This window comes from Epinephelus lanceolatus, chromosome 4 (assembly GCF_041903045.1).
Source record: "Epinephelus lanceolatus isolate andai-2023 chromosome 4, ASM4190304v1, whole genome shotgun sequence".
NCBI lineage: Eukaryota > Metazoa > Chordata > Actinopteri > Perciformes > Serranidae > Epinephelus > Epinephelus lanceolatus.
In genome coordinates this window covers 2,154,722-2,180,000 of record NC_135737.1, presented here as the reverse complement: position 1 = coordinate 2,180,000, position 25,279 = coordinate 2,154,722, and the positions used below count along the sequence as shown (strand labels likewise).

General features: G+C 41.4%; 1 protein-coding gene across 8 annotated transcripts in view; it reads right to left on the bottom strand.

Moving 5' to 3' along the window:
- The window catches only part of bcas3 (BCAS3 microtubule associated cell migration factor), an 877,760-nt gene that overhangs the window by 550,935 nt on the left and 301,546 nt on the right, over positions 1–25,279 (bottom strand). For all 8 annotated transcript variants that reach the window (XM_078166843.1, XM_078166844.1, XM_078166849.1 and 5 more), the window contains 3 exons: positions 8,067–8,191; positions 7,731–7,896; positions 7,545–7,642 (listed from right to left, as the gene is read on the bottom strand). In XM_078166843.1, the coding sequence (XP_078022969.1) occupies positions 7,545–7,642; positions 7,731–7,896; positions 8,067–8,191 (389 nt within the window). The remainder of the gene's footprint in view (positions 1–7,544; positions 7,643–7,730; positions 7,897–8,066; positions 8,192–25,279) is intronic.

Sequence of the window (25,279 nt, the reverse complement as noted above, 5' to 3'; positions counted from 1 at the left end):
CTGGATCGGGTTTCCAGTGGGGAGAGGGCTTTCAATGACAAGGGCAACAGCCAGGCCCTGGTGTGGGGAGCTAGTAGTCATCCCAATGGGTCAAGCAAAGACACAACCCTCCCTGTGTGTGTGTGTGTGTGTGTGTGTTTGTGTGTGGGTGCGTGCATGCGTGCATGCTTGCGTGTCAGGAGCCAGACTGAAGTCAGCAGTTACAGTCATATCCACCCATCTTAGTGCCTGGCTAGCTAGCCGCTTGGCCTCCTGCTTTTACAATGCTCATTACTGGCTCATAAGAGACAGGACATCAATGCAATTTCACAGCAATTTTTAAAGTGCAAACTTATTACACTGCACTCAAGAAAGGAGTCTGAATGTATGGCTACAGGTATTGTAAAAATGACCATCTTTTGCTATTGATGGATTTGAAGAAATATTACAGAATAAACAAGTATCATGATGTCGTTACTTGGAAATTATTGCAGAGAAGTGGAAAAGGATATTCATCAATTTAAAAGTAATAGTGCCCTTTAGAGCATGTGTAAAATGTAGCACAGAAATTTAGAGCTTTGGGGGAAATGAACTGAATGTTTGACCAATAACCAGTTTTGCATTGCTCGACTATTTCCAGAGAAACTCAGAAATACTATGACATAGACAACTCAGCGTTCTGCAGGTCAAACATGTCATCACTATCTTGTGGGAAAACAGTGAAGCTATTTACATCAAAAACTGCACTGCCTTAAACCCACTATTTAGTGTTGTTTCAGGTAGAGATGGAATGATCCACTAATTTAAAGGCTCATCTGATGGCAAACTACAACAGTCATTTATAATATCGTGTGACAGGACATTTACAACTAAGGGAAGTCTTTCATTGTGATAATTGCTTGATAAATGATAAACTGCCAGAAATGTATGCTTGCAAGTGTTAGATAACTTTTGCCCCATTGTGTTGCAGCAGAAGATGAACCAAGTTCAGCCTTTTTGCCTAACAATGATACTGAAATATTCAACTACAAGTGTTGACTCTCAGCCTTCTGCAGGCCGAACATACTGTACCATCACTGTCTTATAGAGAAATCCATAAGTACTGCTACTGGTAGTACTTTTTCATACCAATCAAATCATACCATGACCAATCATGATATCTCTGCATCTAATATATCTGGCTCCTATATCCTGTATATTAGCTCTTTGTGAGCAGCACTGTAAATCAATAAGCAGAACTGCTGTATGGTGATATCTATATTCTATATCAATTATGCATCAATGTGATGAAATATCTTCATTTCTCAGGCATTTAATCTGCTGGATTAGCCAAAAACAGACCGTCTCATCTGAGAATTGAATACATTCTGAGGCTGAATTTTTTGTGCAGACTTTTTGGGGAAAGGTGACTATTGATTGAGGTTTACTCCTGTGTTATATGATGTTCTCTCATGTGCATCCTTATGACTGTATTTTCTGAATGTGTCTGTAGAACAAATCTTAAAAGAAGAAAGAAATCACTTAGAAGACATACTTCTGGCCAGCAATGGCAGAAAAAAAGTTGTCAATCAGTAGAGCCATACCTCATAAACTATTTTCTTCTGATATTTGATATTAAAGATAAGCTTGAACTGTAATTTATAAAATATATGATTTCTAGCAACTCATAATAAAAGCTGCCTTGTTAAAGAACAGGATGGTTTGTTTTAGGTCTGCCTCTTTAACAAGCACCCTAACAATTGTTTGCTCACACACGTAAGCAGAAAAACAATCTTCCCTTCACCACGGACGAACAGAGTTGTCTCTGTCACAGTCTTTATTGAGTGTGGAGAGAGTCATGTTTTGCTGTGCTGAAGGCCAGTAGCCAATGGCCTGTTAGCCCAAGCAGTGAAGCAGGGAGTCAGAACAAGAACAAAGGCTGCCTAGGTATTGATGTAGCCTGGCCTCCTGGGGCCGGAAAGGCCGATCTGCAGGGCTAGATAAAGGGCTAACAATCTGATAGATCTGGAGACCTGGCTGCACGGTGGACAGAGGATAGCCTTCTTGTCTGGGCTGGCCACTCTGTTCACCTTTATCTCTTTCATTTGTATTTTGTAAAGATTCACATTTTTAGGATTTCATTTTTCCTCTAACTGCTTTGACCTGTCAGACTTGGCTGCCAAACTTGCCAGGCTCCCTCTCAACTGCTCCACCTGTCTCTCTACTCACTTTCTTCTTTTGAGTAGTACTCTGGCAGATAGGTGCTGGCATACTGACAAACTGGGATAGCTTAGTCATTATCTATCATTCAAGGTGTATTTGACTGACAGTTCCTTCATTCAGCCAGCGCTACACTTACCCCATCCTTTCTCTGCCTCTCTTTGATTACTGACCCAGTCATGGCGCCATGGTTTCTCTTTACCAAACGCTTGATGCTCCAAAGCCTATACTCTGGCCTCTCTCTCGGAGCAATTAGATCTATTGACGAGGCAACTGTGGCTGACCTGTCATGGGCCTCAAAGTCCCAAGGGAGCAGCCAAGCCAGCCAGTCAGTCAGTCTCCACAATTAGCACATTATATGACAGGTAGGGAGGGGAGGGCCAGGGCCAAAGCATAGCCTCTTTTGCTGCCATCATCGCCAGGCTCAAAGGAGCCAGCAAGATATACAGGTGGTAAATTATTCACCGGTTTGTTCACTTCAGAGCAACTCTGGGGCGAGGGGTGGAGGTGAGGAAAACATACTGTGGACAGCTAGGTAAATATCACCCAGAAGAAAAAAAAATCATATGTGGAAAAACTCACTCTGAATAAAACGTCTTAATTTAGTTAATGAGGCTGTGAAAACCTCACATTCATCAAAGTACAGACATTGTTATTATAGGGATTGGAGTAGTCATTCTGTTGGCTCGAGGCTGCTTTTATTAAGCCAGATCATACTACAGCATCTCCTCGAGTATACTGTATAATGTGTGTCTCTTTCTTCCTTATCTCTCCAAGGCAGTGCTGCACGCTGCTGTCGTCTGCAAGGCTGAGTGCTGCCAGGAGCTGCTACAGATGGACAGGTGGAGATAGTGACCATAAAGTGGCGCCACTGCTGCCTTTTATCATCTCGTCCTGGAGGCTCCGGTCTGGCCTGACCCCTGCCCTTCCTCTCCCCTTCCAATTCCTTTCCCTGCATACTGCATTTTTAATCAGCTTGGGTCATGCAATATAGAGCCATGAGACCAGAGACCACAGGCTGTCAATCAAGTATTGCCATCTCCTCCCCTTGTGCCACCTTTATTTTATTAAACAATTACCTGAAGGGGATATGTATACAGATTTTTTCCCCTCATCCTTTAACTCTCACAGAACTTTCTTGTTTCTTGTCAAACAGTAAAAATCTTCCTTTCTCATTTCCTCTCTTGCCACTTATTCTCCCTTGTGATTGTGTGGCAATTTAAACTAGACCTAGACAACACAATTTGTTCTGCAAGTGAAAACTTTGTGTCTTTTCAGTTTCATCTGCAGTGGCATGATCTTTATGCTTGGCGAGACCCAACTGGACAAGGGGAGTATGGCTGTGCTGTAATTCATCTTAAGGTCAAATTGACTCTCTCTCCTGGATCACTTCTCCGTTGCGCTGCCAAGCCCTGGAGGAAACAGCAGAGGAGAGGGCTGTAACTCAGTCAGTGTTGGTGGTGTCGAAGATGTTGGCCTGAAGGGTAAATGGCAGGAGCACAAGAAGTGGGTAGAGGGCTGAACAATTATGTTTATAGCATTGTGACATCGCATTGGTTCACACTTGGCTGGTTTAAGGGACTAAAAAGACATGGCGGTATTATCTGGCTCTTGTTAATTGGATGTTAATGTTAATGCAATGACTCTTTCATTATGCAGCCAGTCCCGCTGCCCATGCTGGCAGAGAGGATGGTGGACACGCATGCCCGTCACTCTAACGTGTCCTCATCGCTCTGACACTAGGAGAGACCATTATCACTAATTTGAGAAAATATCCTACCAGTTAGACCTGGAGCAGTGCAGAAGTCAACAGAGACGAGCAGAGAAATTAGGGTAAACACAGCTACCACTTGCCGGGGGCAGCCTCAAGCGCTAATTACAGATTTTGTGTGTTTATAATTATGGAGGGAGCTCAAAACGCCAGCCTATTCCAGGGGGTGGATTGATTCCGTGTGTGGCCATCCGTGTGCACTCTGTGCTTTTGCAAATTGGCCTTTCAGAGGGCAACCTAAAGTGCTTACTGCTCTGTACTTGTTACTGAATTAGAGAGAGTTTAGGGTGTCAGCTAATTGGTCTGAGCGCAGCATCTTATAGAATTGTGCTTGCATGTCCTGAGGCTGGCAAGTAGTGTGGTCAGCAAAGGATGGATTCAAGGTGCAGAACCAAACTGAAGAACAGGGATTCCTTCTGACAGGGCTTAGAGGATATGAAATAGTAGAAATGATGGAAGTATCTTTCACCAAAGTCTTTGAGAAAGGAAATGGTATGGCTGCTGACTGGAGAGGTCTCTTCTCAGCATGTGGCACCAATAACAGGCTGATGAGTGGCTCTGAACACAGTCAACATGGAAAATCAGCAGGGAATAGTGACTGCATACAGTAGTACATACAGAAAAAAAAACATGGCTCTGTAAGCCCGTGCAACCAAAACATACAGAGACTTTTACTTTTCCTATATATCGATGCATACATATAATAAACAAAACAGTACATGCAGTCCAAGCAAAAACACCAGTGGCATTGATGCAATTGGTATTTAAACTCCCTTTTGAATCAATATATTTTTGCAAATAATGCTGATACTACTTAATTTAACATATTGTATTAGGATGAAAGGAGAGAAAAAAGGAAACTCCTTAGCACAGCATCTTTGGTATTTACATATAAAGAAGCTGAAAAAAAGTTGAGGAAACTCTAAAACAATTATAGCTGCTGCGCAGCAATGGGTCGGGTCCGGGCATTTTTAGGCAATTCTGAGCAACAAGCAGAAGAACTGGAAGACATCTAGGAATTTAGCAACACAATCTGCCTTTTGCATCAGCTGAGGCTTGAACTCACAACCTCTGAGACGAAGAATCAGTTTCTATCTCACTGAGCTAATTAGTCAGTGACAATTCATGCGTAGCTTCACAAATTGACTAAGCCAGACGTGCAGGTTTAGTAGCTGTCCATGCATGGAAAAGCAGATTTCAAACCACTGTAAAAAATTCAGTTATCGAAACAAAAATCTGAAAATACACATATTGCGTCTAGACAGCATGGAGATGTTGGTAATTTATTTTAACAATCATTAATTTGCTTCATAAGTGAAAAACTTATGTTTAACTAGTTGAGCTATGTGCAAAGTGAGAAGCCTCAGATAGTTTCACACTGAAGTATTGACAATGGATCTTTGTGCAAAGTTTGGTTTATTTTCAAGCATGAGAAGGCAGATTTTCTAGCAGAAAAAAGATTTGAAGATGCTGCATGTCATGCTCAGGCAATTTTAAGCAGTAAGCTGGAGCACAAGAAGATGTTTACATTACAATGTGGATTCTGCACCAGTTGAAGCTCGAATCCGCAACCTCTGGAACCTAAGACGGTCATCTACCGCTCTGAGCTAATTGGCAAGAAAGCAGCTATCCGTGCATGGAAAGGCAGATTTGAAACCACTGTAAAAAAATTCAGTTATTAAGACAAAAATCTGAAAATACACATATTGCATTTAGACAACATGGAGATGTTGGTAATTTGTTTGTAACAATGATTGATTTGCTCTATAAGTGAAAAACTGATGTTTAAAAATGCCATTTTTACATTGACTCCAATTGTTCACATTAGAGCAAAATTCAAAATGCTGTCAAAAATTCAGTTTTTGAGATAAAATTCTGAAATTTGCCACACATCATCTACCATGACTCTAGAATTTTGTCATTTTTTTCATGAACATTGAAGATTTATTTGGCAAGAATTTGCATGTATACAGTACCGTTTTAAGAAGTTTTACAGTTTTTGAAAAAAAAAAACAGAGTGATGAACTTCATATTTTTTAATAGGTTTAAGGGTACAAAAGTTTCTTCAGTATTGGGGCTACAGTTTGATGAAAGTTGTGAAGTTGTAGCACGTTGTTATGAATTTTCAAAGTTTTGAACTTTAGACGCTTGCTGTAGCGCCAACATCAGGACAATTGGCTTGAGTTTACAATCCGTACAGCATACAACACCCTCCTGTCCTTTTCAACCCTGCTTCGGATAAGGAGACCCTTTGGTGGATTCCTGATGCTCCCATAGTTCCTTGCATGCTTTCACTTACCACACAAGCAAAGAAACACTCGTCTCTACATTTTGCCAAATGTGCCATTAAAATAGCAGTGTGTGAGGTACAGGCGCACCTGGCTTTTAAAGGAATGGGAGATGACACTGACTGGTTAAATTATCAACCACTTATGTCACACCCAAAACACACCTATTAATAATTAAAGGACTAAATATAACCCATTTGCAACTTGCACCTTTGTGCCCAGATTATGCGCAGTTTAACTAGAAAAAGAAGAGTTGGATATGCCCTAAATGCATTTGGGCCATACACTTAAGACCATGCACTACAGATCATTTAAACAGGGCCCTTTGCGTTTCTACTCTGACTTTAAGTGACCCCATGTATGAATTGCGGAGTATCGACCAGCAATGTACACTGCCATTTGCCACATTGTTATTTTTGGTATCAGCATCTAAAGCAATCTGCTGTGATTTGCATTGGCCTCTACTGTTTTTCACTAACTTCATATGCATTTATACTTTCCCAAAATGTTATTTTGAATCCTATTTGAACACAACTTGATACTGTGAACATTCTTGTTTGTGTAAACCAGTGACTGATTGATTGATTGATTGATTGAAATTTTTATTGGTAAAACCAAAAGGATAAAAACACAATAAAGCCCGAAGGCTTGTTTCCATTGTGGTCCTTTGGATATAGAACATATATGGACAGGAAACAAAGACAGTACAAGAGCCAATATATATGACAAAGACATTGCAATACAACAGCCAATACATAAGACAGACAATGCATAGACATCACAGCATAGAGAGAAGACATATTAAGGAAGAGCATATGAAAAATACATGAATTAGCTAAACTCCATACTATCATGGCTGATTTGTAGTTAGGATAGATTATTCATCATCCAGCTTTTTAGTTTTAAAACTTGCTAAGGAACTGGCTAATTTAATATTTGTAGGTAACCCATTCCACAAGACTGCTGCTGAGTATAGGAAGGTATTTTTCCCCATAAAAGTCCTAAAACGCCAAGGCACGAAATCAGTAGAGCTACCCATAGTGGAATACCCATGAGTGTCCCCAACCCTTACAAAATAGTCCCACAAATATTTTGGAACTGATTTGTTAATAATCCTGTGAACTAGGCACAACTTGAACTGGGTTACTCTCTCCTCTACTCTGAGCCACTTCAGACTGATGAAGTGAGCAGGAAGGAGGTGGGTTCTGGAATGGAGTTTGAGTATTACTCTAATTACTTTGTTTTGAGAGGTCTGAAGTTTATTTTTCTTTTTAAGACACAAAAAGAAAGAGTTGTTTAGTGCTTACCAGCCCAAAGATACTGATAGTACTGCACCAGGTCTGAGGCCAACACCAGGGGATGGTTGGAGTTGAAGGGTGGTTGCAGCTCATTCCACTGTGGAGTCCTGTTCCAAAAGACCAATCAGCTATGAGACTGACTGTATTGGGGGGGGGAGGACTTTTTCTAGGATGAAGCCGTTAACACAGTGTTACCTGGCCAGAGTCCAGCAGGCCCTTGGACAGGTGCTAAGCTCCAAAGGTGTGTCATCACTAATTTTTTGAGCAGTGCTGATTGGCCGGGGCTCCAGAACATGCTCCACCAAGTTACCATAGCAACTGATGATGTACAGCGAGTCGACAACCGACTGTCTGGACTGATCTATGAAGAGGATGTAAAATAAGGCAGTGATAAAACTACTGATTAAGCTGAAACTACATATGATTATTAAAAAGTGCATTCTCAATATTGAGGAGAAACTGTAGGCAGTAAAACATGTGTCAAGATGTATCCATTTGCAAATGCAAAAGGGCCTGTGGCCACAATCTAACCTTTGTCCCTTTTCATGTTGGGGTTGGTGATGAACCAGGAGCGAGACGAGGCAAAAATGGCGGCCACACAAAACTCTCCACCACTGGACTTGCTCGGGGAAATCTGAGGGGGTGGCTTAACTTTGCTTTAGGAAGAAAAACAGTACAGTGATGAGACAAAGTAAAAATTATACTGCAGAGTCTGGGGTCTCAAAGGTGCTCCGTGTTCTGTTTGAACACTTTAAAGAGAATAGTTCCAATTTCTTTTAGTGTGGTTGTACGGGGTATTTATTTATGGTCTGTGTACTACATACAGTAGATATCTGTTGGCATGCCCCCAGTTTGGAGAAGCGGCAGAAGTACTGACACAGAAGCTATGAAAATGTACTTTTGTGGATTAGGGGCAGCAGCAAAAAAAGTCTACAGCAGTTTAAGTTTACGCTATAGTGAGAGTATTTTCACCACTTTACCTTTCCATTTGACAGCCCTCACAGACGGGGAAGCCATTATTGGCCTAAGTTCCCCTTGTCAAAGCCACCAGACTTCAATTTACAAGAACAGTAATTTTGGTTCGCTGAACACAAGAGCTGCTGGTCTACTGCTGCTTTGATCAGTTAGTTTGTTTGTGTCATTGTGTGACTTTCGTGAATCCAAACTAAACTTTTTAAACGCCAAAGTTACTCAATAACACAAACAAAATTCCTAGTGGAGGCATTGGTCGACCAGCAGCTCCTGTGTTCAATGATGTTAAATCACTTTTTTTTCTCAATGTAATCTTTGAAGAGAGCAATATAACAACTTGAGTTCCCCATTGTAAATCACTGTCTGACTGTAGGTGAAAATACTCTCAATATAGCATACACATAAAATGATACTGATTTTTTTAGGTGGCGGAAATGAGTTTTATTGCTGACCCCTCCACATCTCTTAGCTTCTGTGTGAGACTCAAGTCTACTTCTCCAAACTGGGGGTGTGCCGACTGACATCGACTGTATGTTGTACAGTGGATAAGTATCTCAAACAAACCCATTTCAAAATATCTGAACTGTCCCTTCACATGTCAAACTGAAATTACTTGTGATTGATCTGTAACCAAATGAGACCATTGAGAAGGAAACTGCTAATTCCATGCTTATATCAAATTAAAGTTTGGTGCTGTAGAGCAGTTCACTCATTCTCTTGTACAGAAAAAGAAATCCAAGAATTTTTCTTCCAAAAGTGACTTTTTGGCCAAAATTGTGAACGTCAAGAACTACGCAGCACCTCTAATACCGAGATTTAAATCTGTGTATGTTCCATGAATGAATGGACAGCCACAATCCAATTTACAAGAAGTGTGGATTTTCAACAGTGTAACTCAAGAAATGTAACACCTTAGAGGAAAGTATATGAAAATTACACACATCATGATATCTAGCAATGATATAACAATAATTATACAACAATTAGTTCCAGCCCTGCAATCTGATTGGTCGAGAGACAGTAAAATCGTGACGATATTGGAGTACAACATCACGGTTATTTCACTGTATATGTATCACTCCACCTCACAGCTGATTACAATCAACAATCAAATCAAAACTGATGGTTAGTGTCAGTTAGGTCAGAAGTTGCGTTGTAGGCTAATTAATTCATCCACTGTCAAACAGCCAAAAATATGGATTTATTTCCTAAAATAAGTTTTGAATTGAACTATGAATGGTCATCAGAGGAAGATGAGGGAGAGGAGAAGCTGAATCCATCTGAGCACACATCCAGGTTTGTCAGTGTTTCATCAGCGGAGCTCAATGACTTGGAGAAAAGCAACATACTGTCAGATCAGAAGGCAGAGTCGGCTGTGCCTGTGAAGCGACAGTCCACCATGCAGCCACCAGAGACTTATTTCACCGGCTGCACAATTAATGGAAACGTGCAGATAAATGTGTATAAAGAGTAAGTGCCTGGCGCACCATGTCTGCATTACATAGCAACAGTGACAGCGGAGTCCTATTTTTGTTGGCGGAAGACAAATAAAATGCTTAAATTATCTATTTTGTCCTCATTTTTCAACATTTCTTAATCAGCCTTGCTTATTTAACTGTTGAACTGTTGTATAAAAGCAATATCACACTCAAGCTCGTGATGTTGTACTGTGATATTGTCACGGCTGTGATTCGGTCGTAGGCACGAGGCCGCAGGCCGAGTGCCGAAGACATGTTGGTGTAAATGTGGGGCTTACTGGCCACTTTATTATGTACACTTGCGCAATCTAATACAAGTCAATACAACAGCTCTGCCACACATTCTACGTTTACAAAGCTTTTACTTTTTCAGCTTTTGTCAAAAAGGTGATTATTCTACTTCGTAGAATTCGTCGTAGCGGGTGGTGCTGGTGTACTGGAGTGCAGTATATTTAAAAGTGTTCCTAATATTTTGTCCTCCTCAATTAGACAAAATTAGGAGGCCACCTCAGTACACCACCACCATTCACTATGACCTCAATAATAAACAAAGTAGAGTCACCACTTTCTAGACGATGTCAACAATAACCGAAAATTTATAAGCTTCAGGGAAAAAATCATGGTATAGTCGTTTTACTGGATTGCATTAGATTACACAGGTGTACACAAAGTGGCCAGTGACTGTATGTTACATACATACAGATTTCCTCAAATAGTAGCCGGGGCTACTATTAACAAAATAATAGTTTGGGACCAGGCTACAAATAGGGGCAGGCTACTATTTGAAGGAGGCTTTCAATTAAAAACAAAAAAAAAAATCACAGCCAAATTTGAAAATACAAATACTGTATTTTTTTTTTATTTAAAGAGCAGAAATATTTATGTAAACCTGTCTTTACAGTAAAAATGAATATTTTCTATATATTACTACAAAGAAAGTACTGTATTATTTACATTAACGTTTACATTAACAGTAAAAATAGTTTTTGGTGTTTTTGTAAATCACCAATATTTACTATTGACTACACCACAGTGTACTAGTTGTCCTGCCTTGAAACAGCAAATCATCTCATCCTCTGTCCCATGTGCAGCCACCATGATGCCACACACCTTACAAGACAACATGCCACAAATTAATTTTAAAACTAGGCTACATTCGTAATAATGACTTTTTATCTCACAATTTTGATTAGGAATAGCAATTTATTTTTTTCCATTACTGGTGAAAATGGGCTTCCATAGATAAAGATGGTTACACACCCTAAGTAGGCGTCATATGCCAGCTGTTTCCACTTGCCACACAATAAATAGAACATAAGTCTTTAAGCTGGTTAATATTTTCTCCATCAGCTATCATTCTAAACAACATTCTAACAATTCTAAACAAGACTGTTGCCATACATATAACATGAATCTACCTACACATTATTTACATATTTAACAATGTCAAACACAACACAGAAGACCCAAAGCAACCACATTGACTACATCTCCCAGAAAGCCCAGCGCTCTGGGAGCATGCGCGAAGCAGTCTCGAGACGGCAGCGCGGACATGTGAAGACACGGCCTGTGTTTACATACTGCACTAGCCTTGGACTAATACGTTCACTGCATGAACGTCTTGAAAACGAACCCCGTTTTTCATTTGGGGGTTCCCGGTCTCGACCGATTCACGTCTCCATAAACGTTCAAATCAAACATGTAATGTACTAACCGCATAGTCACAGATTTCACACTTACTACCAATGTGCAATACACCTCCCAACCGCTAAAGTGGCGCTGTGGCGCAGTAGAAAGCCGGTGCACTCATTCATTGCAGAACGAAGAAGGAGTGAAGAAAATTTCAAGACATCCCGAGATAAAATGCACGTTTACTGAACAATAACGGATATACAAACACACGGCAACCCCCGTACACATGCACGTGCACAAAACACAACACAATGCTCTACAACAGACCACAGAGTCAAACATTAGTCCACATTAGCTCAGCGAGTGTTCAACCACCGGCATGTCTTGGCTAACATCGACCACCGAGAATGCTCCCGGGAGTTAGCCGAGTGCTAATCGAGTGAGATGCGCTATACACACATTAGAGGCTGAACGCTTATAACGCTAATAAACCACAAATTATAAGTTACCTAAAGCACGTCGGGATAGCGTGGTGAACGTCAACACACAACCATTTATTAATAATTCAGCCGTAACAACTGTGTGGCACAAACTCAGTGCTTTGGTTATAAATAATATCGGGCTCGGTTCGGGTTCGAACAGAAATATCCGCACTCTAACACACACATTATCAGTTTATAAAAAAAAAAACCCAGACGCCCCGGACGGGACGTGAAAAGTGGACATGTCCGGGCAAAAGAGGACGTTTGGTCAGCCTAACGCCGTTAACGTTACCTAACACAAAGAGAAATGTTAACGACTCGTTTCTCCTCTGACACGCCACATACCTGTGTTCCGCCACGGCTCAGTTGTTCAGGTACTGGGCAGTCATGACACCAACGAAAGAGGAAATTACTGGACCTGGAGACGGTAAGCCGTTATCTTGCGTTTGTCAGCTGCTCTCACGTTTCCTCCTTTTGTGAAGGTCTTGTTGCCGTCCTCTGCATACCAGGCGTCATATGCTCTGCGGCGTATTCCCCCGACATTTGTTTGGAATATTTCAAAACGTCTAGCTTTAAATGAACACTGAAGTTGCGTCTTGTCGCCATCTTATCTGTTTACAATCAGCTGAGAGTGCGCAACTGCGCATGTGCGGTCTCTTGTTTTTATGACGGTAGCGTCAGGAGCAGCCAAAGATCACCTGGTGGCAAGATCATTATCTACCAGTGTTGATAAACAAAAGAATATTGGTCAAGGCCGAAATAAAGATAAAGATAGATAGATTATGTACAGTTAATGCGTTCAAGGTCTTCTGACTCTTTAAAAGTTGACATGGTGTCTCTAGCTCAAAGTATGAGGGACAAGAAGAGGTTGAAAGTCGATGAGTTTTGAAGAGGATTTGAAGATTTTCCAATTTACTTCCATTTACACTAATTAGACTGCCACCAGAGCGCCACCTATTGGCCGATTTGCACTGAATTTTGCACAATGGAACACAATTAGCAAAAGTGTTGTGGTAATCCGACTGTATTTGCTCAAGATATGAAAGACTGTCTGTTTTGAAAACAATATGCAGGAATTTGTTGTTTTATATTTTTTGGGTGTTTTTTGGTCAAATAAAATTCTTTTAATAACTTTTGGTCAGGAGGGTCCACAGATGCTTCATGCACAGTTTGGTGCAAATCAGTCAAATCGCCTAGGAGGAGTTCGAAAAAGTAGGTTTTTCATTGTTCGCAATTTTGCAAATGGAAATTTAATGCAAAAGTGGGCATACCTTACATCACACAATTCAGCTGAATTCAAGGAACACTGAGATATAAAGTTTCAAAACGTGTGACATGTTATGTGGGAGTTGTGGGCCAAAAATGCTTTTGCATTGAAAATAGTGCCACCTGCTGGTCATTTTTGGTGTGAGTTACAGGGGCCAGTCTTTACCACCCCTATCAATTTCATTTCCATAAGTGTTATGGTGTTGGCACAGTGCCAAATATTAATTTAGACTGCCACCGCAGCGCCACCTAGTGGCAGATCGGTAACTCCTTTGTCAGATATCCTCAGGAGGGCATTGACAATAATTGTTCTAAGTTTCGTGTTAATCCGAGCAACCAATGTGGAGATATAAAATACTTCAATTTAAAGAGCGCCACCTTGTGATCATTGCCTGACATTTTGCACAGAGCCTCAGGGGCTCATGGGGAAGTAGTAAATTGAGTTTCATGTCATTCCAACACACCATTGTGGAGATATGCAACACTTCCTGTTTTGTACCAAATCTGCAGGAAGCTGCTATTTAATAACTTCAGTATTCTTTGGAATATCAAAATTCTTTTAATAACTTTTTGTCAGAAGAGTCCACAGATGCTGTGTGCAAACTTTCGTGCAAATCGGTGAAATTGCCTAGGAGGAGTTTCAGCACAATTCACTGAAGGCGTGGATACAAGGATTTTGAATGTGCCACAACGTATATGGGAGTTATGACCCAAAATGCACTGTCCTTGATTATAGCGCCACCTAGTGGTGGAAATTCAGGACGACAATAGATTATAAAATTTTTCGCCAGACCAAACGTGTGTGCCATATTTGGTGAGTTTTTGAATTTGGGAAAGGGGCCAAATTGGGGATTATATGCGCAGAAGAAGTAGAAGAAGAATGATTAAAGCTGCAAGCATCTGTGATCAGGCCCTCGCTCCCCCATGCAACCGCGGGGGCCTGAGGCACGTGGGGGCTGTGGCGCGAAGCGAGAAGGGAGAAAAAACCTGGCAGGAGCGAAAAAACGCAATGTTTCGTTCATCCACCAGGTGGCGCTACGAGCGTAACCAGATGTGGGCAGGTGCGTTCAGGGGTGGACCGTCATCACACATGTGAAGTTTCGAGCAAATCTGACAATGTCAATGTATAATAGGGCATTTCCTGTTTCCACAAGGGGGCGGCATGAGCGAAACCAGATGTGGCCAGGTGCATTCAGGGGTGGACCCTCATCACATGTGAAATTTCGAGCAAATCGGACAATGCATGAAGGATTTATACCAAGTTGATGTTCCGTGGCGAAAGATGAAAACTTGCCACTGCCGCCACGGCAGCCTTGCAACATGACAGGACACGTGTGTCACTGTGGAGATTCATCAACTTGATCGTCATGTGGCCACAAAATGTAGTTGATCAGGTCAGGAGCTTGAGGTTGGTGTTTGTCAGTGTAAAAAATGGCATTTCCTGTTTCCACAAGGCAGCGCCATGAGCAAAATTGCCTACGAGCATATGGAGGTGTTGAGAGCGGGGCTCTTATCATGTACAGAAATTTTGAAGCAGTTTGGATGAATTATGTGGGAGAGAGAGCTGCTCGAATATGCATGGCAATGGATCAAAAATGGCAGTGCCATAGCAGCCACGCCCTTTGACCTACAGACATGCAGAGCACAACTTTTGATCAGCATGGTCTCTGGATGATCTGTAAAGAATTTGAAGTCGATTGGATGAAATCCCTAGGACTAGTTTGTGAAAATACAACATGTGGAAATCACACCAAAAGGACAAGTCAAAATCAAAATGGCCGACTTCCTGTTTGGAGTAGACCATTGGTGCCAGAGACTTTTATGTGCGTCTGGACAATATACACATGTGTAACAATTTTCATGTTCCAACTCCAAAAAAACTCCTATAGGGAGGGTTTTTTGAACATTTCAAGGGGGCGCTATAGAGGCATTTTGTCCCCCCCATGGGCGACGCCCCTATCAGATGTAAGAGCTCGCTATTCTTGACCTGTGGATCAATTTTCATGAGGAGATGAGGTCGTTCAAAGCATCAAAATGCCAAACGTATTTAGTGGCGAGGGATTGATAGTCACCACGCTGCCACATGGACACCATTAGATGTAGCTTCACAGCGTTTATAAGGTAGCTTCACCAACTTGTTCTGCATGCATTACAAGTGGAAGGAAATTGATGCAGTCAAGTTTGTGGCATTACTACATGTTAAAGTAAAAACTGGTCACTTCCTGTTACCAGCGGGGGGCGCTATGAGTAAGGTGGGATATTAACATATCGGGGCGTTCGGGGCAGAGCCATCACTATGTCCGGCAAGTTTGAAGCTGCTGAGATCAAGTATGTGGGCAGGAGAGCCGTTCGAAATTTGATGGCAAAAAAAACAAAAAGTCGCCAAAATTTGTCACGCCCTAGTGGCCACGCCCCTTGACATAGAGAAAAGCTTTTAATAACTTTTGATCAGCATGTTCTCAGGATGATCTGTACCAACTTTGAAGTCGATCGGACGAAATCCCTAGGACAAGTTTGTTCAAATATAAGTTGTGGAAATCGCCATAACGAAAAAATTCAAAACAACATGGCCGACTTCCTGTTGGGATTTTACCATGACGTCAAGAGACTTTTTTGTGCATCTGGGTATGATACATGTGTGTACCAAATTTCGTTTGCCTATGACAAACTACCCCCAATGGGGAGGGTATTTTGAAAATTTGTAGGGGGCGCTATTTCGGCATTTCGCGCCGACCATGTGCAACCGCCCAAAAATATCGAATTTCGGATGTGGCCGGATGAATGTGGAAAGTTAGAAGCATTTTGAAATTTGGGAAAGGGGAGAAATTCGGACACGAAATGTCGCAAGAATAATAATAATAATAATAATAATAATAATAATAATTAAAGCTGCAAGCAGCTGTGATCGGGCCCTCGCTCCCCCATGTAAACGTGGGGGCCTGAGGCACGTGGGGGCTGTGGCGGGAAGCAAGAAGGGAGAAAAAACCTGGCAGGAGCGAAAAAACGCAATGTTTTGTTCATCCACCAGGTGGTGCTACGAGCGTAACCAGATGTGGGCAGGTGCGTTCAGGGGTGGACCGTCATCACGCATGTGAAGTTTTGAGCAAATCTGACAATGTCAATGTATAATAGGGCATTTCCTGTTTCGACAAGGGGGCGGCATGAGTGTAACCAGATGTGGGCAGGTGCGTTCAGGGGTGGACCGTCATCACACATGGGAAGTTTCGAGCAAATCGGACAATGTCAATGTATAATAGGGCATTTCCTGTTTCCACAAGGGGGCGGCATGAGCGAAACCAGATGTGGGCAGGTGCGTTCAGGGGTGGACCCTCATCACACGTGAAATTTCGAGCAAATTGGACAATACATGAAGGATTTATATCAAGTTGATGTTCCGTGGCGAAGGATGAAAAGTCGCCACTGCCGCGGCCTGCAACATGACAGGACACGTGTGTCACTGTGGAGATTCATCAACTTGATCGTCATGTGGCCACAAAATGGAGTTGATCAGGTCAGGAGCTTGAGGTTGGCGTTTGTCAGTGTAAAAGATGGCATTTCCTGTTTCTACAAGGGAGCACCATGAGCAAGATTGCCTTCGAGCATATGGAGGCGTTGAGGGCGGGGCTCTTATCATATACAGAAATTTTGAAGCAGTTTGGATGAATTATGTGGGAGAGAGAGCTACTTGAATATGCATGGCGATGGATCAAAAATGGCAGCACCATAGCCCCCTCGAAAATTTCGAGGGGGCGCTATAGAGGCATTTTGTCCCCCTCATGGGTGACGCCCCTATCAGATGCAAGAGCTCGCCATTCTTGACCTGTGTATCAGTTTTCATGAGGATATGAAGTCGCTGAAGCCATCAAAAAATCAAACGTATTTGTTGGCGAGGGAAGCGCCATTGCGGCCACGCCCCTTGACATAGAGGAAAGCTTTTAATAACTTTTCATCAGCATGGTCTCTGGATGATCTGTAAAAAATTTGAAGTCGATTGGATGAAATCCCTAGAACTAGTTCGTTAAAATACAACATGTGGAAATCACGCCAAAATGACAAGTCAAAATTAAAATGGCCGACTTCCTGTTTGGAGTAGACCATTGGTGCCAGAGACTTTTATGTGCGTCTGGACAACATACACAAGTGTACCAATTTTCATGTTCCAACTCCAAAAAAACCCTATGGGGAGGGGTTTTTGAAAATTTCAAGGGGGTGCTACAGAGGCATTTTATCCCCCCCATGGGCGACGCCCCTATCAGATCTAAGAGCTCGCTATTCTTGATCTGTGTATCAATTTTCATGAGGAGATGAGGTCGCTGAAGCCATCAAAATGCCAAACGTATTTAGTGGCGAGGGATCGATAGTTGCTATGCCGCCACATGGACACCATTAGACATAGCTTCACAGCGTTCATAAGGTAGCTTCACCAACTTGTTCTGCATGCATTACAAGTGGAATGAAGTTGATACAGTCAAGTTTGTGGCATCAGTACATGTTAAAGTAAAAACTGGTCACTTCCTGTTACCAGCGGGGGGCGCTATGAGTAAGGTGGGATATTAACATATCGGGGCTTTCGGGGCGGAGCCATCATCATGTCCAGCAAGTTTGAAGCTGCTGAGATCAAGTATGTGGGCGGGAGAGGCGTTTGAAATTCGATGGCAAGAAAACAAAAAGTCGCCAAAATTTGTCACGTCCTAGCGGCCACGCCCCTTGACATAGAGAAAAGCTTTTAATAACTTTTGATCAGCATGTTCTCAGGATGATCTGTACCAACTTTGAAGTCGATAGGACGAAATCCCTAGGAGGAGTTAATTCAAATGTAAGTTGTGGAAATCGCCGTAACGAAAAAATTCAAAATAAAATGGCCGACTTCCTGTTGGGATTTCACCATGACGTTAAGAGACTTTTTTGTGCGTCTCGGTATGATACATGTGTGTACCCAATTTCGTTTACCTACGACAAACTAACCCCAAAGGGGAGGGTATTTTGAAAATTTGTAGGGGGCGCTATTTCGGCATTTTGCGCCAACCATGTGCAACCGCCCAAAAATATCGAATTTCGGATGTGGCCGGACGAATGTGGAGAGTTAGAAGCATTTTGAAATTTGGGAAAGGGGAGAAATTGGGACACGAAATGTCGCAAGAATAATAATTAAAGCTGCGAGCAGCTGTGATCGGGCCCTCACTCCCCCATGTAACTGCGGGGGCCTGAGGCACGTGGGGGCTGTGGCGCGAAGCGAGAAGGGAGAAAAAACCTGGCAGGAGCGAAAAAACGCAATGTTTCGTTCATCCACCAGGTGGCGCTACGAGCGTAACCAGATGTGGGCAGGTGCATTCATGGGTGGACCGTCATCACACATGTGAAGTTTCAAGCAAATCGGACAATGTCAATGTATAATAGGGCATTTCCTGTTTCCACAAGGGGGCGGCATGAGCGAAACCACATGTGGGCAGGTGCGTTCAGGGGTGGACCCTCATCACACGTGAAATTTCGAGCAAGTCGGACAATACATGAAGGATTTATATCAAGTTGATGTTCCGTGGCGAAGGATGAAAAGTCGCCACTGCTGCGGCCTGCAACATGACAGGACACGTGTGTCACTGTGGAGATTCATCAACTTGATCGTCATGTGGCCACAAAATGGAGTTGATCAGGTCAGGAGCTTGAGGTTGGCGTTTGTCAGTGTAAAATATGGCATTTCCTGTTTCTACAAGGGGGCGCCATGAGCAAGATTGCCTTCGAGCATATGGAGGTGTTGAGGGCGGGGCTCTTATCATGTACAGAAATTTTGAGGCAGTTTGGATGAATTATGTGGGAGAGAGAGCTACTTGAATCTGCATGGCGATGGATCAAAAATGGCAGCACCATAGCAGCCATGCCCTTTGACCTACAGACATGCAGAGCACAACTTTTGATCAGCATGGTGTCTGGATGATCTGTAAAAAAGTTGAAGTTGATTGGATGAAATCCCTAGGACTAGTTTGTTAAAATACAACATGTGGAAATCATGTCAAAATGACAAGTCAAAATCAAAATGGCCGACTTCCTGTTTGGAGTAGACCATTGGTGCCAGAGACTTTTATGTGCGTCTGGACAACATACACATGTGTACCAATTTTCATGTTCCTACTCCAAAAAAAATCCTATGGGGAGGGTTTTTCGAAAATTTCAAGGGGGCGCTATAGAGGCATTTTGTCCCCCTCATGGGTGACGCCCCTATCAGATCCAAGAGCTTGCCATTCTTGACCTGTGTGTCAATTTTCATGAGGATATGGGGACGGTGAAGCCATCAAAAAGCCAAACGTATTTGGTGGCGAGGGAGGCACCATACCGGCCACGCCCCTTGACATAGAGGAAAGCTTTTAATAACTTTTCATCAGCATGGTCTCTGGATGATCTGTAAAAAATTTGAAGTCGATTGGATGAAATCCCTAGGACGAGTTCGTTAAAATACAACATGTGGAAATCACACCAAAAGGACAAGTCAAAATCAAAATGGCCGACTTCCTGTTTGGAGTAGACCATTGGTGCCAGAGACTTTTATGTGCGTCTGGACAATATACACATGTGTACCAATTTTCATGTTCCAACTCCAAAAAAACCCTTATGGGGAGGGGTTTTTGAAAATTTCAAGGGGGCGCTATAGAGGCATTTTGTCCCCCCTATGGGCGACGCCCCTATCAGATGTAAGAGCTTGCCATTCTTGACCTGTGTATCCATTTTCATGAGGAGATGAGGTTGCTGAAGCCATCAAAATGCCAAACGTATTTAGTGGCGAGGGATCGATAGTCACCACGCCGCCACATGGACACCATTAGGAATGAAGTTGATACGCTCAAGTTTGTGGCATTAGTACATGTTAAAGTAAAAACTGGTCACTTCCTGTTACCAGCGGGGGGCGCTATGAGTAAGGTGGGATATTAACATATCGGGGCGTTCGGGGCAGAGCCATCATCATGTCCAGCAAGTTTGAAGCTGCTGAGATCAAGTATGTGGGCAGGAGAGCCGTTCGAAATTCGATGGCAAGAAAACGAAAAGTCGCCAAAATTTGTCACGTCCTAGCGGCCACGTCCCTTGACATAGAGAAAAGCTTTTAATAACTTTTGATCAGCATGTTCTCAGGATGATCTGTACCAACTTTGAAGTCGATAGGACGAAACCCTAGGAGGAGTTTGTTCAAATGTAAGTTGTGGAAATCGCCGTGACGAAAAAATTCAAAACAAAATGGCCGACTTTCTGTTGGGATTTCACCATGATGTTAAGAGACTTTTTTGTGCGTCTCGGTATGATACATGTGTGTACCAAATTTCGTTTGCCTACGACAAACTAACCCCAACGGGGAGGGTATTTTGAAAATTTGTAGGGGGCGCTATTTCGGCATTTCGCGCCGACCATGTGCAACCGCCCAAAAATATCGAATTTCGGATGTGGCCAGACGAATGTGGAAAGTTAGAAGCATTTTCAAATTTGGGAAAGGGCCGAAATTGGGACACGAAATGTTGCAAGAATAATAAGAATAATAAACAGCACAATTTCAATAGGGTCCTTGGACGACTTCGTCATCGCTCGGGCCCTAATAATAAACAGTGCGATTTCAATAGGGTCGTCCGCAGACGACTTCGTGGTCGCTCGGGCCCTAATAATAAACAGTGCGATTTCAATAGGGTCCTCCGCAGACGACTTCGTGGTCGCTCAGGCCCTAATAATAATAATCATTCGAAAAACAATAGGACCTCGCGGGTCGAGACCTGCTCGGTCCCTAATAATCATTCGAAAAACAATAGGGACCTCGCAGGTCGAGACCTGCTCGGGCCCTAATAAACAGCGCGATTACAATAGGGTCCTCACGGACAACTTTGTCGTTGCTCGGGCCCTAATTAACAGCACGATTACAATAGGGTCCTCACAGACGACTTCGTCATCGCTCGGGCCCTAATTATGAAGACAAACCATGGATTACAAAAGGGCTGCAGAGTGCATGCAAAAAGAAAAACGTATTATATAGGAGATTTATTAATAGCAGAACAGAAGAGGATGAAATTAAATACAAGAGATATAAAAATAAATTGGTATGTATTCTGAGAAACAATAAGAAGGAATATTATAGGAAACTGCTGGAGAAAAATAAAAGCCTTATTCAAGGAACATGGAAGATAATCAAAAGCCTAATTAGAAAAGGTGGTAAGAACAAAGACTATCCTAGTTACTGCACTAAAAAACATGATGTAAATATAAACAAAAAGAGATGATGAATTCAACGAATATTTTGTAAATGCGGGGCCTAAATTAGCTAATGAGATCACAGAGCCGAGTGACATCAAAGGCATTAACAGATGTGATAAAAATATGAATTCTATGTTTTTAAATGGAGTAAATGAAAATGAAATTTTGGACATTGTAAAGGAATTTAAAAATAAAAAGTCTACGGATTATAATGCCATTGATATGTCAATAGTAAAGAACACTATCAAATATACTGTCAAACCCCTTACACATATATGCAATCAAATATTCTTAACAGGCATCTTTCCAGATAAAATGAAGATAGCGAAAGTTATTCCCATTTATAAAAATGGAGACAGACATTTGTTTTCCAACTACAGACCAGTTTCTTTACTTCCTCAATTTTCTAAGATTTTAGAAAAGATATTTGTAAAAAGACTTGATAGTTTTGTCGAAAAATACAATGCATTAAGCGAACAACAGCATGGATTTCGAGCTAATAGATCAACCCCACTGGCTATAATGGAACTGGTTGAAAAAATGTCTTCATCAATAGACAACAAAGAGTGGGGGTATTTATCGGCCTCAAAAAAGCTTTTGATGCAATCAATCATAAGATATTAATGAGTAAGCTGAAAAACTATGGTAGTAGAGGTGTAGCATATTCCTGGTTGAAAAGCTATCTGGATAACCGGTACCAGTATGTAAATGTTAACACTGAAAATTCAGAGCTTCAAAAGGTCACCTGTGGGCTACCCCAAGGGTCAGTCCTGGGACCCAAACTTTTCATTCTCAATTTCAATGATATTTGCAGGGCATCAGAGCTGCTACATTTTGTTATTTTTGCTGATGACACTAATTTGTTTTGTTCACATAAAGATCTGAATGAGCTTTTGGATATAGTCGAAAGTGAATTGTGTAATTTGAAAAAATGGTTTGATGTAAACAAACTGTCACTGAATTTAAATAAGACAAAATTCATAGTGTTTGGAAATAAAAAAAAAAAAAAATATCAAGATTAACAAAGTAGAAATAGAGAGAGTGTATGAAAGCAAATTCCTGGGTGTAATGATAGACCATAAATTAAACTGGAAACCCCACATAAAATCAAAATCAAAAATATCAAAATCTATTGCAATACTCTAAAACTAAGGACATCTTGGACCATAAATCACTATTAATTTTGTATTTCTCACGCATTCTTCCTTACATTACATATTGCATAGAGATATGGGGAAATACCTACAAAACTAATACAAATTGTATTTTATTGTTGCAGAGACTGGTTAAGGTTGAATTAACTTTAAAACACTACAGTTAATGTATAGAGCACGTTGTAAAACACTTCCAGACTGTATCCAAGGGTTATTCACAAAGAGGACAAGCACTTATCCACTGAGGGGAAATTTCACTTTTGAAAGGAAATGGGCAAGAACTAATATGAAAAGTAGATGTGTGTCAGTGTATGGAGTGAAGTTATGGAACAATTGTGACACTGAATTTAAAGAAAGCAAAAAATATGGGTACATTTAAGAAATTATTTAAAACATTAGAAAGTTATGTAAGAAGTGAATATGGGGATTTGTGAATTGTTGAATTTAGGTCTCTGGATATATGGCAGCCATCAACTATCTTGGATGACATATGCAGATATCTGCTTATACAGATGAGCCAAAATGGGCAGTGCATGGCAGAGGAAGTATCCTCTGGCTACACAGATCAGCCTTAAATACTGGCCATTGCCCCTAGACGTTTAATGTCGTCAGATCGATAGCTGATGGGTTCTGAGATTCTAGCATGACTAACTCACATGCCAATTAGCTTGCTCTGCTTACCTCAGCAAATGTTGCTCACTGCACACAGCTGTTTTGCAGGCAGAATTTGCGCTTTTGAAATTTGTTCCCACATTATTGGCATTATTCTACATACTGTGTATTCTGTGGAAGTGTACAGAGATGTCATTATCTGTATCTGTTCAACAAAATCATCTGTCTCTGTATTTCTATTTGAACAAAAGACCAGAAGCAGTCTCTTACCCTCAGGTCAGAGATATAGGTCACTGGTCTTCAAGACCAAAAGAGCCATGACAAGCTTTGTGCCCTCATCCATTAGACTGATGAATAGTTAGTTTTGGTATGTATGTATGTATGTATGTATGTATGTATGCATGTATGTGTATGCTTGTAGGTGTGTTGGTGTTTCTTCCTTTTTAACATTTGTACTTATTCATTTGTTCTTAACTGACTCTGTATGTTTTAATATGCACTGTCACTTTCCCCAAATGAAGTTCCTAACGGAAAAATAAAGTTCTCTGAGTTGAGTTGAGTTGAGTTGAGATGAGTTTTATACCACAAGTCACACTGAATTGGGCAAATGTTGTATTTCCTAACCTAATATTCATTGGCAATGCAATTGCTGTGCCTTCAAAGCATCAATTTGATTTCACATTGGCATATATTTAATTATGACTTATATTTCCACATCCTAATACAGTTATTGTCATCTCACTGCTGCTGTCTCTCTCACCTTTTCATTTTATTTTTAACTAAGCTTAATGAACTGTCTGAACATCACCAATATGGAATGTCATTTAAGTCAATACTAAATAAAAAATAAATAAATATGGTTATGAAATAAATCCTGAAATAAATAAATGAGGCGATAAATACCTTAATACACAGAAACATAAATATCTCAGTGAGTCAATATTGTTCAATAAATAAATAGTTTTTTTATTTAATTCAAGTATGTTTTTCAACAACATTTATTTATTTTCAGGAGACAGGCACTGAGGTCATCCAGCTTATTTTCCAATGGCTGTACAATGGCTAGCAGGATGCTAGCTCTGTTGATGCCCATCTTCTCCATCTTTTTCTCTATGTTTACTGATGTTAATGTTTGAAAACCTCGACCTGGCCAGCTAGCTAAAAGTCAGCAGGGAGAGAGTTACAGACTGGTGAGATGATTTCCTCATCCTGATGAGTGACTTGCAGCCACACCCCACCACCATTCAACAGCAACCACAAAAAGCACTGTCATTGATTGCAAAATAGACATAAGAGTTTAAATGTAGCCCAAATTTAGTAGTGTTGACAGGGAGGCAACAGGAAATGCCACACGCTGAGAATGTTGCAGAGAAACGTTTCAGTAGTGTGAACTGGCTGGTCTGAGCTCAACTAAAGCTGCCTGATGGTGTCACTTGCAACTCAGCTAGTCAAATCGCTGGCGGCAGGTTTTATAACATAACGCATGTTACCTTTTTCTACAGCCAATCAGCTTGTAGTGAAGTTTGCTGGGCAAGTCAAAATGACCGCAGACGGCAGTTTGGGTCATAGCAGATCAGTCATGACATGGGCTAAGGGTTATAAGGCTCACAGTGGTGTCATACACTCCCAAAGGGGTACTTAACACTGACCTCTGGAAACCACACTGCTGTGGAGGCAACACACCCATCTCTGTCTACACTCACTAAAAAGACAAAGAAACTGATGCAGAACTGGACTTTTTCCATTTTGTTACTCTGTATTGTCAGCCAAAAAAAATATTGCAATTCCACTCACATGAAAGCTTATTTCTGGCACAGAACTTTGTACTTTGTGTTTTATATTTTTGGTTTATGTGGAATGAATTAGAGCAGAAATGGACTGTTAGCATAAGCAGAAAAAGACACTATGGCTGATTAAAAAATGGTTCC